Here is a 15849-nt window from a genome sequence, read left to right on the forward strand (position 1 = left end):
GTGGAAAGAAAATAGCCTTTCAGCGATATCAGGAGCTGATAGGGCCCTGGGTCTTTGATTTCACAAGAAAGTTACAGGCCATGCCCATTCAAATTTCTTCCAACAAATCACAAAGGCGTATAGACAATTTCTTATTCGTTCATAGGTCAAATGGAAACTCCAGCCCTCCCTACCTCCCGCCTCTCACTAGGGAGCCAATAGGGAAAACGTAGGTTTCATCATCAAGTACTGTACTTGCTATTGGCTGTTTGAGCTGTCAATCTAGGGAAGGCGGGCCAGGCCGAACTGTCCTATTTAAGAAGAGGACAAAGGCGGCGCGCAGCTTGTATCGTCCGCCATTTTGTGCTAAGCAAGGTGGCAACCACGTTCCCAGAGCGACTTCTCCGCTTTTGCCTCGACCGCCCCTTGACTACAGATATGTCTCGGGATCGGTTCCGAAGTCGTGGTGGTGGCGGTGGAGGATTTCATCGGCGTGGAGGAGGCGGTGGCCGCGGCGGCCTCCACGACTTCCGTTCTCCGCCGCCTGGCATGGGCCTCAACCAGAATCGCGGCCCCATGGGCCCGGGCCCTGGCGGCCCGAAGCCACCGCTCCCGCCTCCACCTCCGCACCAGCAGCAGCAGCAACCTCCGCCGCAGCAGCCCCCGCCGCAGCAACCCCCGCCGCACCAGCAGCCGCCGCCACACCAGCCGCCCCATCAACAGCCCCCGCCTCCGCCGCAGGAATCGAAGCCTGTCGTCCCCCAAGGCCCTGGCTCCGCTCCCGGAGTGAGCACTGCGCCGCCTCCGGCGGTCTCCGCTCCGCCCGCCAATCCCCCGACCACCGGCGCCCCGCCGGGCCCGGGTCCTACCCCGACTCCGCCGCCCGCCGTACCCTCCACTGCCTCCGGACCGCCTCCCACTTCGACGCCGAGCAGCGGAGTCTCAACCACCCCCCCACAGACCGGTGGCCCTCCGCCCCCGCCTTCCGGAGGCGCTGGTCCGGGACCTAAACCAGGGCCAGGTCCTGGCGGTCCCAAAGGCGGTAAGATGCCCGGTGGGCCTAAGCCTGGAGGTGGCCCGGGCATGGGCGCTCCTGGTGGCCATCCGAAGCCACCACACAGAGGTGGCGGGGAACCCCGTGGGGGCCGGCAGCACCACGCGCCCTACCACCAGCAGCACCACCAGGGGCCCCCTCCCGGAGGACCGGGACCTCGCACAGAGGAAAAGATATCCGACTCGGAGGTGAGTAGGTTCTCGAGTGAGCTGTCCGTTTCCCTAAGATGGCGGCGCATTCCTACCCTCAGCGTTTTTCCCCCGCCCGCGGCCTCGAAGGCCTCCATTTTGTCCCCTGCCGGAAGCGCTCCTGCGCATGCTTGCGAAGGCGGGGCGGATGCGCGGCGGGATGTGTAGTTCGCTAGGGATTGGGGAGCTGCAGGTCCTGGCGGTGGGCTGTTCGATAGAGGCTGGCGGTCCGGTTTCTTGGGACCCAACTAGTGCGTATCGAAGGCCTCTGCTGTTGGAGAAAACTGGGCAACCTGGTGCTGTCTTTCCTGCTTTCCATTTAGATCTGACGTCAGAATATTGTATTGATTAGCGTTTGCTGATAAAGGCGGGTGTGTTTCAAAGCATTTTGTACACTCTGATTCTTAAGGACTAGAGTTATTCTGTTGGATTGCCATGTATGATACAACCTGGTAGTCTTAGTGGAAAAAGAGAAAATCGTTACTAATGCATGATGGCCTATTTTGGGACAACTAGATTTTTTTTTTTCCTGCTTTGACCGGTGTGTGCATTCCGTACGGTTTCTTCATTAGGGATTTAAAGCCAACTTGTCTCTCTTGCGGAGGCCTGGAGAAAAAACTTACACACAGCGCTGTCGGTTGTTTGTGGGGAACCTACCTGCTGATATCACAGAGGATGAATTCAAAAGACTGTTTGCTAAATACGGAGAACCCGGAGAAGTTTTTATCAACAAAGGCAAAGGGTTCGGGTTTATTAAGCTTGTGAGTGTAATTTTTTTCCATTTTGCAAATGTTTTCAAGTCATGTGCTTTAACATGGGAAGAATTAACATGGAAATCTGAATAGTGTGCATTGGGGCAGAGCCTCAATGACAGACCTTTAGCCCTTGGGGTTTTGGGAGGATGCATGAAGATAGCTCTTGAGATAGAAATACTTATGACAAATTGAGCACTAGCCAGTTTTGGAGTTGTTCAAATTGTTTCTGATATTTAACAGGAATCTAGAGCTTTGGCTGAAATCGCCAAAGCTGAATTGGATGATACCCCCATGAGAGGTAGACAGCTTCGGGTTCGGTTTGCCACACACGCTGCAGCCTTATCTGTTCGGAATCTCTCTCCTTATGTTTCCAATGAACTTTTGGAGGAGGCTTTTAGCCAGTTTGGTCCTATTGAAAGGGCTGTTGTAATTGTGGATGATCGCGGAAGATCTACAGGGAAAGGCATTGTTGAATTTGCTTCCAAGCCAGCAGCAAGAAAAGCATTTGAAAGATGCAGTGAAGGTGTTTTCCTACTGACAACGTAAGTTGTCTTTAGTTCATGCTAATTTTTATAATTTTGAGGGGTAGTTGAAATAAAATTGGAAGTTAAGATGAGGAATGATTTCTGTTACTAGGACTCCTCGCCCAGTCATTGTGGAACCACTTGAACAGTTAGATGATGAAGATGGTCTTCCTGAAAAACTGGCCCAGAAGAATCCAATGTATCAAAAGTAAGACTTTTTGGTACCCTAAAAGAGAAGTTAGTGTTTTCTAATTTTGTATAGAACTTTAGAAACTTTTTAGTCTGTATTTCTGGTTGGTCTAGAATTTACTGTTATGTAGGCCAGGCTGACCGAACAAAATTGTGAAGATCTCCTGACTTCTGTCACACAAGTGCCAAGATCATAGGTGTGAGCCATCAAGCTACAGTGTTGCTTTTGAATATGCTTAATACACATCCCTGTCTCAGATATATTTTTTACTTTTTTCTTTATTGAGAACAAGGGTTTTCTGTAGCCCCCTGGCTGTCCTGGAACTTGCTTTTTTAAGTCCCAAACTGGCCTTTTGTAAGTTCCCCCACCTTTTTCTGCCTCCCAGATTGCTGGAAATAAAAGCATGTGCCACCACATCTGGCATAACTTGAAGCTGTTGGGTAAAGTATTTTCACATGTGATCCAGATGCATGCTAAAGTTATTGGTGGGAAAATGGGCCTGGATAAGGCTTTGGCTATAGAAAACGGGGCAGAAAGCCTTTATTACCTACTTTTTCTGCTTATCTTTTTTTTTTCTCTTTACCTCCACACAACACAGTTTCTTTGCTTAGTCCTGCCCATCCTAGAACTATTTAGGTGGCCTCTGCCTCCCTAGTGCTAGGATTAAAGGGGAGTGCCACCACTGCCTCCCAGTTTTTCCTTTCTCTTTAGGTTTAGTTAGTGGTCTCTATAGACCAGACTGGCTTAGAAATACATCACCATGCCTTCTTGGTTTTTTGCTTTATTTTATTATATCATCTATTTCTAGAGTTAATACAATTTAGGTAAATAACTCATGGCTACATGAGCATTTGTCTAGGAGGCTAGTTCCAGGGCTACATGGTGAGACCTTATCTCAAAAAGGGAGACTATAAAGAAGATGGTATTAAACGTAAGCAAAGGGTTCAGGGGAATGAAAGGTAAAGAAATGTTGACAGATCCTTCTTTAAGCAATGTCAGTTTAGTTTTTAGTGTGTGTGTATAGTGTGTGTATGGTTTGCCTGGGTCTTTGTATTTTCTGTGTCCCTGATCCCACTGTGGCAAAGACTTGTCATCCTCCGCTCCTATTATAAGTTGCTTTGTGGGTCTGGGACACAAGCCCTGGTCCTTTGGAAGAACAGCTGTGCTCATTTCTGCTAAGCCATCTCTCCAGACCCTTACCCTTTCATTGTATCATGCTTGATTAACCTCATGGTGTTTCATAACACAGTTGAGCAGGAGTGCAAGTTGAGGCCTTAAAACAACATAGGGTAGGGAAAGGACTGACTGACTACCTCTTGTGGTTTCTGTGCCCATTCTTGGTGCTGGGGATCAAATCCAGGGCATTATACATTATGTTGCATGTTGTACAAATGCCTTAACAGTGGGCAGTAGGAATAGAGGTACTTAAGGTTCATTTCTTTTTTTTTTTTCTTGGTTTCTTGGTTTCTTTTTTCTTTTTTTGAGTCAGGGTTTCTTCTGTGTAGTGCTGTCTGTTCTGGAACTCAGATCTGCATACCTTGATATTGTGATTAAACCAATAAACAACCATGTCAGGTGTAAGGTTTCTTCTGACTTAGGAAATCTAGTGATACTGATTCTCAAAATTGCTTCTGTATAAATGAATTGTCAGGGAGAGAGAAACACCACCTCGCTTTGCTCAGCATGGCACATTTGAATATGAATATTCTCAACGATGGAAGTCCTTGGATGAAATGGAAAAACAGCAAAGGGAACAAGTTGAAAAAAACATGAAGGATGCAAAAGACAAATTGGAAAGTGAAATGGAGGATGCGTACCATGAACACCAAGCAAATCTTTTGCGCCAAGGTGAAAAAGTCTTAGAATTTTATTGGTAAAGATCAGTTGGCATTTTAAAGTGGACAGAGCATCATTAACATGAATCTAAAATAATTTCCAATATTTAGATCTGATGAGACGCCAGGAAGAATTAAGGCGCATGGAGGAGCTTCACAGTCAAGAAATGCAGAAACGCAAGGAAATGCAGTTGAGGTATAGTGTTGAATGATCTTTACTTCTCATGTGTTCTGACATCTAGTCAAGAGGTACTAAGTGCAAGTTTGTATTAGAAAAACTTATCTTTGCCAGAGGGCTGCTATGTTAGAGTTATGATCTAGACTTTATTTTCTTAGGAACATTAAGAGTTTAACCTAACTTACCATTCAGAGACAAACTTCTAGCTTTTTCAAGTAGTTTTTTTCTGAAGCAGGTGTTGCTGCATAGCACTAGCTGGCCCTCCAACTGGAGATGCATAGCCCCATATGACGCCTGTGCTGTGTTTAAAGGCAAGGGCCATCACACTTAAGTTTTAGGCATGGATGACACTTTGGTTTATATGCCTGAAAACTATTTGTAGGCAAGAGGAGGAACGACGTAGAAGAGAGGAAGAGATGATGATTCGCCAACGTGAGATGGAAGAACAAATGAGACGCCAACGAGAAGAAAGTTACAGCAGGATGGGCTACATGGATCCAGTAAGTTTGTGTTGAGGAAATTAGCATAATTTACTCATTGTAAGTGTATACTCTACCAGTGTAGCTGTGTACTTGTTTGGTGTGTACAAACTACTATCAGATCTTACTGGATCAGATACCATGTAGCTTGTTTGTTTTGATAGTCTAACCAGTTTTCAGGACTTTGCATGCCACAATGATGGAGAAAAACATGCATTTTGAGCCTTGAAGTTTTTGGTTTTTGGGGGGGCTTAGGCTTGGCTGGTCTGGAATTCTACATGTACACTAGGTTGGTGTCAAAAAGATCAGTCTACCTCTACCTCCCAAATGTTGTGATTAGAAGTGCATCCCACTGGATAAATCTTTTGTGTTCAGATTTTTTTCTACTTGAATACATGGTGTAGCTGTCATGTATTTAAGAGTTTATTTTTGTGTGTTTCCCTCTCCAGAGAGAAAGAGACATGAGAATGGGTGGTGGTGGAACAATGAACATGGGAGGTAAGTGAGAGACTTAGTTAAAGATAACACTGCCCAACAGCAGCATTCTATTGGGGTAACCACTATTTTTGTTTTCTAGATCCCTATGGTTCAGGAGGCCAGAAATTTCCACCACTAGGTGGTGGTGGTGGCATAGGTTATGAAGCTAATCCTGGAGTTCCACCAGCAACCATGAGTGGTTCCATGATGGGAAGCGACATGGTAATGTATCCTGTGGGACATAGTACAAAGGAGATTCTTAATTTCACGACTCGAATATTTTATTTTTCCTCTCTCTTTCTCTCTTTTTTAAAGTAGCTGACTGGACTTTTAGTTCCCCCGTTGTGTAAATATATACAATACTGAGGACTACTTTGGCAATGTAGAACTATGTGTGGTAACCTAAACAGATACGGTTGCTACCAAGGAGTCAATGCTGTTATGTTAGTAGGTGGAGTTATCTTTGGCAATAAGTACATAGGTATTTTCCATTTTATTGTCTGCACTTTTGAACTTCCAGTGCATGGCAAATCCAAATTTTAAATGTTAGATAATTGTATATGGTTTTCTTGCATCCAAGTGAGAAATGGCACAGTGCCGTTTTGTGGTGTTTTCCATAAGTAGGAGTCAGACTTGAGGCTTGTAGTCTTAAGCATGCTAGTGTGACAGGTAGGCCTTTGACCTTATTTGTGGTTTCTGTTTCTAGCCCATGAAAAGGGGAACTGTCTAGTGTTTTGACTCGTCGTTTCCCACCGGTTGGGTCTCTCTGTAGGTACATGTTAAAAAAAACCCTGATGTTTCTACTTTGCTACAGGGTAGCAAAAATCAACAATAATTTAAGCATACTGATGGTGTGCATTTGTTCTGAACCCCTTGATGCAATCATGCTTTATCAATATGGAGATAGCCTGTCAGGTGCTTTAAAATAGTCAAATGAATTTTGGTATGAGTGGCTGCTGTAGGAGTAGGGCTTTACAGATCCTTAAGAATTGCATTTTGGTGGGAAAAATATTTGTAGCTAAATTGAGTCTAAATAATTCACCCATAGGCTTTTGTCTCAAAGGGAGCTGCACTTATAGCTCAATAGGATTTATTTTATAAATAGGAATCTGAGGTTTTAGTGTGAAACTATTTAAAACCTGCCTACTAGCTTCTTGAGAATTAAAGTTAGCATTATAAATGCCTGGATATACTGATAGACTTCTTCAAATTGAGCTTAACATTTTGGTCTTAAAAGTACTTTCTAGAAGGCACAAGATGTATGTATATATTAGGTGACTAGCTTGACATGTGTTTAGGCTCTATGTTTAGACATAGGCTTATATATTTAACAGTTTCTGGGTCCTTAGGTAGTTTAATATAACTGAAGCCTCAATTTTTCTTTTTCCTTTTTTTGTAGAAGCTATACACAAAGACTTTCAAAAGAAAACAATTGAAAGTCTGTTCAAATAGTTTGTAGTGTTTTGTTTTTCAAAAGATGAAAATGTACGAACAGTTAAAGTCTGGTGCAATCTCTATTTTTATTTTGATTAGAAACGAGTAACTGGGCTATTTTGAGTAGAATTTTAAGTGTAATGCCTGTAGGGTTCTGCTATTAGGATATGTGGGTTTTATTTCATTACTTTGTGTTTTAAAGTCAAAGTACATAAAACAAGATGGATAATGAAGTCATGCACTGCTTTATTGCAGTCACCCTAGGCTGTTTTGGGGAGATAACCTAAAGCATAGAATCATAACAAAGTGACAGTGCACTTTCCAATACTAAGAAATGCTGGACTTTGAAGTAGGTGGGCTGTATATTGTGTTTGTAACAATGCAGAAACATACTGTGCATGTGTCTCTGGTTAGTAGTGATGGCTCTGAAGTGTGGAATGCCTGTGAGACTGTGGCAAAATGAGTTTTTGATGAAGTTACTGTGCCGGTTAAGTAAAAAAATACTATTTTTTTGTGCTTTTTCTTTTTTGTAGTCTGGTAGCATTTATTAACTTCATTCCAATCTTTTAAGATTTCTGCAACTTTGCAGATGTGTCTTAAGATCTTGAAAAGCACAAGGTTTCTTATGCAGCACATGGCTACTACCTGGTGAGTAGGCCTTTGTCCTTCATTGAGCGAGATGCTTTTGTCTGACTGGACTTTGTAGGCTTGGAGATGACTTTGTGTTCTTACCTGGTCAATCGTGTCAGTGGATTAATCTGATGTGAATTTTGTAGAACTCATTTTGGAATGGGTTTTCACATCTGCACTAATTTTTGAATTTTTTAGCACTACAGGGAAGATCTATTCTTTGAAACAGGTGTATGAGAATGGCTCAAGTGGGAACATACCACAAGGCATGTATTATCGTAAACTAATTTTCAAATTACCCTTTTTTCCTTTCTATGTTCCCGGTACCTGTGGATCGACTCATTGGTGATTGTATCGACGAACGTTGACTACGGAACCTTCTAAAATATTTACTTAACACACATGGACATCAACTACATTTAATGAACTGTTAATTACTGTTCCAATAGCGTACTGAGCGCTTTGGGCAGGGAGGTGCGGGTCCTGTGGGTGGACAGGGTCCTAGAGGAATGGGACCTGGAACTCCAGCAGGATATGGTAGAGGGAGAGAAGAGTATGAAGGGCCAAATAAAAAACCCCGATTTTAGATATTTAGGCTTTCATTCCAGTTTGGTTTTGTCTTTTCTTGTTTAGATACTACTTAAATTCTTGGCATTTTAGTAAGAAAGCTACCTTTTTATGGATGTTAGCAGTTTATTGACCTGATATTTGTAAATGGCCTGTTTTGGCAGGTAAAATTATGTAACGCAGTGTTCAAAACAGGAGAAAATTTTTTTTCATTTACTTTTTTTTTTAACTGTATAATGTTTCTCAAGTTAATGGCAGTGTACCTTGTGCCACCGAATTTCCAAAGTGTACCATTTTTTTTTACTGTGCTTCAAATAAATAGAAAAATAGTTATAATACTGATCTTCAACTTTGCTATTCATGCTTCTATGCACATTAGGCTAGGTATTTCACTTGGAAAGCATGAGTGTGTGTAGGCCTTTGAGTGGCATAAGCCAGTTCTGGGAATGTACCTGGAGGCTAAGTATTGCTTTCTACAAATAGTGCCCCCCTGTTTAAAAAGAAATGCATATTGAAGTAATTAGGGTTTGTTTGGCATTATAGGAAGCAGGCGGGTGCTCAGCATTTTTAAATGGTTATGTTAGAAAAGTTGAACTCTTTAAGTCTTAATTCAGGAACATGTATTAAGATTATGGAATGGGTAAAAACTACCGGTAGTGAGAGAAAGAGGGTTTGGTTAAATGGATCCCTTCCTTATGGCCCTATCTATGATTCTTTTCCTTGAAAGCTTTTGAAAATGGGAAGATCATCTTGTTGCGTTTCCCCTACTGTTTTGTTTTTTTAAAAAATCCCAAGCCCTACAAATGGCTTGTACTGAACTTTTGCATTTGAATTAAAGATTGTTAAACATGAAGCCTTTTCATGTATTACTTCAAGTGATTTGAAAGACGGGATTTAGTTGGGAATTTTAACTTGAAGAGTTAAGGGTTAGTTAACTATAAGATTTAGCCTTATGTATTCTTTAATACACACCTCCTGTGTTATTTCTATTGAGCAAAATCTGTAGTCTGAAAATACTGGTTCTCTTGGAGAACTAGTTGTACCTGTTACCAAGTAGGACTGCCAAATAATCTTCTCACTATGGAGTTGAACTGTTTTTTATCAGTCTTCTAGTGTAGCATTAGACCTGGGGAAAGTTGCTCAGGCTACTTAGTAAAAATAATCTATTCCCACCATAAGCTTGGGTATGTTTTGATGATTTCAGTTGACTGTTTAACTTCATTGAATTTCCTTTGATTAGAGCAAGAGACTTTTTGACTTATTAATAATAAAGTAGATTGCTTACTGTTGGGAGCTTTATTTCTTCCCAGTGTAAGTATGTTAAGAGGAAAACTAACGGTACGGAAAGTAATTGAATAGCTTGGCTCTGTTCTTAGTTACATTTCCATTCTATACATTATAGAACTTTCACTATGGAATGTCTTCATCCTTTTCACCTCTATCCTTGGTGCTAATTGGCAAAAGAAATTCTAAATCATTTGGTGAGGTCGAGTATTGTGCTTGAATACAAAAGGAGACCTATTGTGGAAACAATCGAGTACTTCATGCATAGGAAGGAAAGTTGTAATTTTTAAAGTAAAACACTACTGGATTATAAAAAGCATGTCATCAAATGGTTGTATGACTGACAGGTTTATAGTGTATTAAGGGGAAAATCCTTAGAAAGTGCATTCATTTTTAATCACCAGTACACTTGGAAATAGGTAGTTCTATTATAATTATAGCAATCAGAAAGTTATTGGCCCAACTGAAGTTAATAATTGATGATAACATGAAGGTTTTCTGTATGGAAACAAAGGTCTGGATTTGAAGGAGCTCTTTTGGTTGAATTGTAATAGTAGGGACCATAATGAGAAAATTGAGGGGTGTTCATGGGACACCCATGGAGGGTGAATTTGAATGTATATGGGTGGGGGCTGGAGGGAAAATGGGAAAATCTGCCTATAAAATTAATGTTTCAGTTTATTTTTCAGATTACATGCCTTTCTTTATAAGGGATGCTGGCACAGACCCCTAAAATAAGCTTTTGATAGTAGTATACCCTTGAAGAGTGGTGAAAGGATGCTTAAAGGATAATTTCCTCAGATTGTGGCTTTTGATAGCCTTTATTGTGGGCTGTAGAGCTGCTAAACAGTGTTTAGCAGATAAAGGTTGCATAATGTCAACCAATGAGACTGTACCAAGGGTTGTAAGCTACTGAGACTTTCAATAAGTCTTACATGTGATGGTTTTAGCCTACTAGTGATTTTAAATCACCTTGAGCAGTTGAACTGAAAGTGAATAGGGAAACGTAGGGTGGGAGGGGAGGATGATAAGGATGTAGTCTAGATATTTTCCCTTTGAAGAAACCACTTGCCCCGATTTCCTCCTTCACTCTATCAAAATTTTGTTTACAGAGGACACTTGGAATATTTCTCTTTTTAAAGTTAGATTCTATAAGACAGTAGTATAATAGGCATGCTATAAGCTGAACCCATTGATATCTTTATGTGGTGAGACTTATCTTAAAACCCACCACTCTGTGTGTGTTGTACCACTAATATAAACATAATTTGGGAAATTGTAATGTTACACCTGTGCAATTCTTACAAGTGGCATATCATGGCAGATAAAAATTTAGGTACTTGGCTTGGACAAGCCACAAAGTTGTGGCTGAATGTTTTGTGGTGTTCTTGGACTGCAATTGTGCACTATTAAAGTAGTGGCCTGCTACATAACTGCATTTAGCCAGCATTTCTGCAGTGCGTAACTGTGAGGAACGTAGTACCGCAAATGGCAATGGACATTAGGACCCGGATGTAGTATTCCTGCTTGCTCCAAGATTCTCATTGCCGACTGCATACAGGTAGGTAACAAGCAATATAATCTAACTTGGTGACTTGCTATGTGCTTTTATTCAGTGGGCATTCTGACATCACACTTCTGACAGTGAAATTACAGTGCAGCACCTAATACTTGTATGATAAGCTAGGTTAGTTCAAAATCTGGGTCTCGGGTTAGAGCTGTAATTTGTTAGGAAGAATTCAGCATTGTAGTTGTCAAAAGTGCAAACTTGAATCCTTGTGTCTTGACTCAGTTTTGTGGTTTTCTTTAGTTACATTGTATGTAACTGAAGATAAAAGGGAACATAGCTGGTGGTGGGTGAGGGAACCAAACCATACTTGACCTGGGTTGCTCATAGTACCTTGGTGAAGATTGTAGTATGTGATAATTACTCATAGTAGCGAACTTGACCTCATTGGTCAGCAATGTCTAATTTCATTATGCAATCTTGAAAGCACTGCAAGTTGAGTGAATTAAGACTAAATGACACGGGGTGGGTTTTTTTCCTGGGTTTTGTTTCTTTTTGTAATGTGGTCAAAATTTTCTAGGTTTGGGCTTTATGGGAAGTTTTGTTACTAACTTGGGCTTAGATGGGAATCTTACGAAAAGTTCAAGTTATGTGGCTTCTCTGAATATACTCCAAACGTGGGGCAAACTAGTGTGAAACAGTGACTTACATTTGAAAACATGTTGGGAATCATTCCCCACCATAAGACTTCGTCGTATTCTGTAGAGTGAGTGCATTTGTTCAGAGTAGCTCTTTGAACTTCCCTAGCTTTAGGGATGTGATTCATTATAGTCTAAAATGTTTAATAATCACAGGAATACATAAGTCTTCAAAGCACCTTCCTTGTTTGTTGCTTAGGACTTGAACTTTCTTTCAACTGTTGTTCCAGACCTCAATTCAGGTTACTCTTGGTGTTTAACTAGCATGCATGAGAAAACAGCTACCACTTGTAATGCTTTCTGCTCTATAACTGCAAAGTTTGGTTCATTTTGCATACGTGCCGCTGAAAGCTTCAGGACTGTGAAATTTTCCTTTCGATGAATCAAGAAAAATGGCTTGCTCTTTGTCAGGCAATTCAGATGGTGGGGGTAGTTACTCCAAGCAAGCAACTTGTGATTGCTGGTAGATGAAAGTAATATGGTGACTTAGCTTTCATACAATACAGATCAAACAGCGTGACATGAGAATCACTACACTAACCTACCTGAAACCCTCCTGGGGGAATTGAAGTGTCATAGTCTATTAAATCGGTAGCACGTGCTTGTTACCGTGGCTCAGACTTACTACTTCTGAACAGAAATAGTTGGAGAGATTATATTTGGACATGGACTTGGGATGGGGTGATTTCCGCCCCCCTCCTTGGTCTGCTTTAAGATTATTAGGCTTTTTGTACATGAGATTTAGAAACTATTGCCTTAAGTAGAGTCCTGCTAGTTAATTTGAATGAAGGTGTAAGTTGTGAATTTTATAGTATATTGGGTTTTTAAAACATTCAAACAAAAGCTGGGAATTAAATGGGTTCCAGTAATACTATACTAAGGTGCTTGCATTGTATTTCATAAATCTGGTTGCAACCAAAATTTTTATTTTTATTTTTTTAATGAAAACTAAGTTCAGAGGTGTGATGCCAGAATGTATCATCGTACTGTTAGGCCCTTGGAGCAGATCCCGGTGCTTTCTGAAAGATGAAAGTAATGTTGGGTACTCATACAAGGCTGCTTGCAGCCTACCAGCAATGCATACTCTCACTCTCCCTAATGAAGAGATGCGTGTGATTAGATTTGGTCTTTAACCTTAATGGGGGTGCATGTCTCCTATTGTTAATCATTGTCAGCTGCAGTGACATGATCCACAGTCCTGCATTTACTCGCTGCCTTTTGTGTTAATGATTTTGGACAGGTTTTAGAGCTCTGGGGTGTTTGTTCTGGGCCGTTTTCTTGGTTTTGGCTTTAGCTGATAATGTTAGTGCTGTCTAGCTAGTGCGGTTCTTAATGGCTCCCTACTAGGGAGAGAATCTGGAGGATTTAACCGCTCCTTTTATCATCTGTCATTGCTGCTAGATAATGATTGGCAATTTTTTAGATTCAAATGTGGAGATCTCAACAGCGATTGGTAAACAACCAACCATAGAAATAATGTTTTTGAACACCAGTGCTGGAGAAAAAAATGGAAGATGAAAAGGGCCTGGACATAAAGTAGGGATAATTGGAGAAGGGGGAAAGGAATGCAAAACAATATAGTATCCCTTATGGATGGTCCATGTGCAACAGAGAACTATTTTGTATACCTGTGGCAGTAATGAAAGGGGGGGGGGACCTGGAACTTGAATTTAAGGATGAACTTTGTGTTTCTTGTGCACTGTGCCAGGTATATAGTGAAGGCTAATGACTTCTCCCTTAGAAGAACTTTTTTTCCCCCTGTCCCAATAATGCATAGTTGAGGACTTGGAGAACAAAAATTGAAGCAAATACATAGGATTGCAGGGTAAAGAACTGCAGTGTTGTGTGCTTGCTGTAGGAAAAGGGTCAGGGCACTAAGAATGAAAGTCACCGAATTGACTGGGGAAGCAGGGAACTTGTAAGCTGATAGCTGCTTTAGTTAGGTGAACGTTGTCACATACCTTCACATAAGGGATAGTATATTATGGGTTGCAGTCAAACTTCATTGTGCTCAGACTGGTGAAAATAGGAATCAGGCTTTTGCATTTTAAAGAAGGTATTAGGCTTTTGCATTTTAAGAAAGATAGTTTTCTTTCTAATTCTCTCATCTACTTAAAAGAATAATTTTAGATCCCCCTGCCTAAAATTTCTTTCTTTTTTTTTTTTTTTAAATTTAAATGCTACAACTTATTCCAGTTTGTAATCTATGTATGGAATTTTGCTCTTTAGAATTTGGAAGTTAACTAGCATTTTTCAAGCCTTTATTATATACCCTTGTCTTTCATACTAACTTTTTCTTATTATTCTTTAGGTAAGAATGATTGATGTTGGCTGATTTTGGAGTCTTACTTACTTGAGGTAAGTGTCCTTAGAAATTTAGGACCTGATTTATTTTTGGCTTAATGGCTAAAATACATTGAGATGAAAATCCTTTGGTCCTTAAAAATTGACCTAGATACTAGTTCTAGTTTTTTTAAAAATAATTAAAGTGGAAAGGTAGCTTGGGAATTAAGAGCACTTGCTTGCATATGCTGTCTTGGGATTGTGATTTTCAGTGCCAAGGGGAAAAGACACTATGTCTAGAGAATAGAGAAGAGCACTGGCTGCTCTTCCAGAGAACCAGGGTTTGATTTTTAGTGCCTTTATGAAGGTACCCAAAACACTCAAACACATTAAAACAAGTTAAGAATTCTTTAAAAGGTTGGGCAGTGGTGACACATGCCTTTGATCCCAGCGCTTGGGAGGCTGAGACAGGCAGATTTCTGAGTTCGAGGCCAGCCTGGTCTACAGAGTGAGTGCCAGGACAGCCAAGGCTACACAAAGAAATCCTGTCTCTAAACACCCCCCTACCCCCCAAAAAAAAGCTTTAAAGAAAAAAAAATACGCATGCTTAAAATGCCATTTTAAAAAAAGATGAAATATACTGTGTTTTAAAATCTCATTCAAGTCAGGGTGGATCTTTGCCACACATATCAATGTTTGTTTTGTGTTAATATATTGTTATATTTATAATAGTTATTCACAGCCTGTGCCTCAAAATTGTACTTTTTCTTAATGAACTTAATGGGGCTATTAAATCTTGTTTTATTATAGGTGGAATTAGATGTTCTCAGCACATCACACAACATGGGCCAAGAAGGAAAGCCACAAATTATTAGACTGACAAAGACTCTAGGTAAGTGAAATGATATTCAAATTAATTTGAAAACACAGGCAGGTGTCACCAAGCTTGGTGTATGTGGTTTAAAGAATTGACATAGGGTTTCATGAAAGATGTCAGGCAGATACTCAGACCAACCAAGATAGCTGAGATCCAGCACTTTAAACTAACTTGAAGCAGTTTAGTTCAAAACTGTCACTACCACATTCCTTGATTTAACAGGGTGGTGTTAGAGCTTAGTAAGTTACTTTTGAAGTTTTGATAAGTTGGATTAATCATATTTTTTAATTGACAGGATCAAGTGAGCTGTATCAGAAAATGAGTCAAGACGAAAGAGGAATGAACTTGATATTAATAAAGATACTTTATTTTAAAACCTTGTCTTTGTTCAAGTAGGACTCCTTTCTAGGATTTGATTGTGTGCCCAAATTTAATGGCTTTAAATTTGGTGCCCTATATACATAATTGTTTGACAATGTTACAAAACACTCAGTGAAGTCTTGAAAGGGAACAAACCATTGTAGTGAGGCAGGTAGATCTGAGTTCCAAGCAACTGGTTGTCTGGTTTATGTAGCACCAGGACAAACCAGAGCTACATAGTGAAACCCTGCCTCAAAGGGGGGAAAAAACTACTTATAGCCCTTACTGTGGTGGCAGATTCTTACATGTGACCAAACGGGAAAGAACAAGACTAGTGCTTAGTAAGCTTCAGAGGAAGAATTACAACTTAGAGCAGGTTAAAGGTACATTGCACCAGGGTTGATGACCTGAGATGAATCCTTATCCACGTGATGGAAGGACAACTGATTATAGCAAATTGTCCTGTCTTTAAACACTGCGGTACGATAACATTTAATAACTTGGAAAGAGGTTCAATAGGCAAATGGGGAACCATAGCTTTCATGCCAGT

At 40.7% G+C, this 15849-nt stretch overlaps 1 protein-coding gene across 2 annotated transcripts; it reads left to right on the plus strand.

Annotated features, from left to right (window-relative positions):
- Positions 1 to 301: 301 nt before the first annotated feature.
- On the plus strand, positions 302 to 15319 carry Sfpq (splicing factor proline and glutamine rich). 2 transcript variants are annotated; one of them, XM_052177392.1, is made up of 12 exons: positions 302 to 1221; positions 1794 to 1982; positions 2217 to 2518; positions 2613 to 2708; positions 4342 to 4538; positions 4637 to 4721; positions 5086 to 5203; positions 5632 to 5680; positions 5760 to 5881; positions 14091 to 14137; positions 14873 to 14954; positions 15235 to 15319. In XM_052177392.1, the coding sequence occupies exons 1-10, from the start codon at positions 418 to 420 to the stop codon at positions 14112 to 14114; spliced, it is 1986 nt and encodes a 661-aa protein (XP_052033352.1). In that variant the 5' UTR covers positions 302 to 417; the 3' UTR covers positions 14115 to 14137; positions 14873 to 14954; positions 15235 to 15319. The 2 variants fall into 2 exon arrangements, with proteins under 2 accessions (XP_052033352.1, XP_052033351.1); XM_052177391.1 differs by lacking the exons at positions 14091 to 14137; positions 14873 to 14954; positions 15235 to 15319 and adding an exon at positions 8173 to 9143.
- Positions 15320 to 15849: the final 530 nt, after the last annotated feature.

Source organism: Apodemus sylvaticus, chromosome 3 (genome assembly GCF_947179515.1).
Source record: "Apodemus sylvaticus chromosome 3, mApoSyl1.1, whole genome shotgun sequence".
In the NCBI taxonomy this organism is placed as follows: Eukaryota; Metazoa; Chordata; class Mammalia; order Rodentia; family Muridae; genus Apodemus; species Apodemus sylvaticus.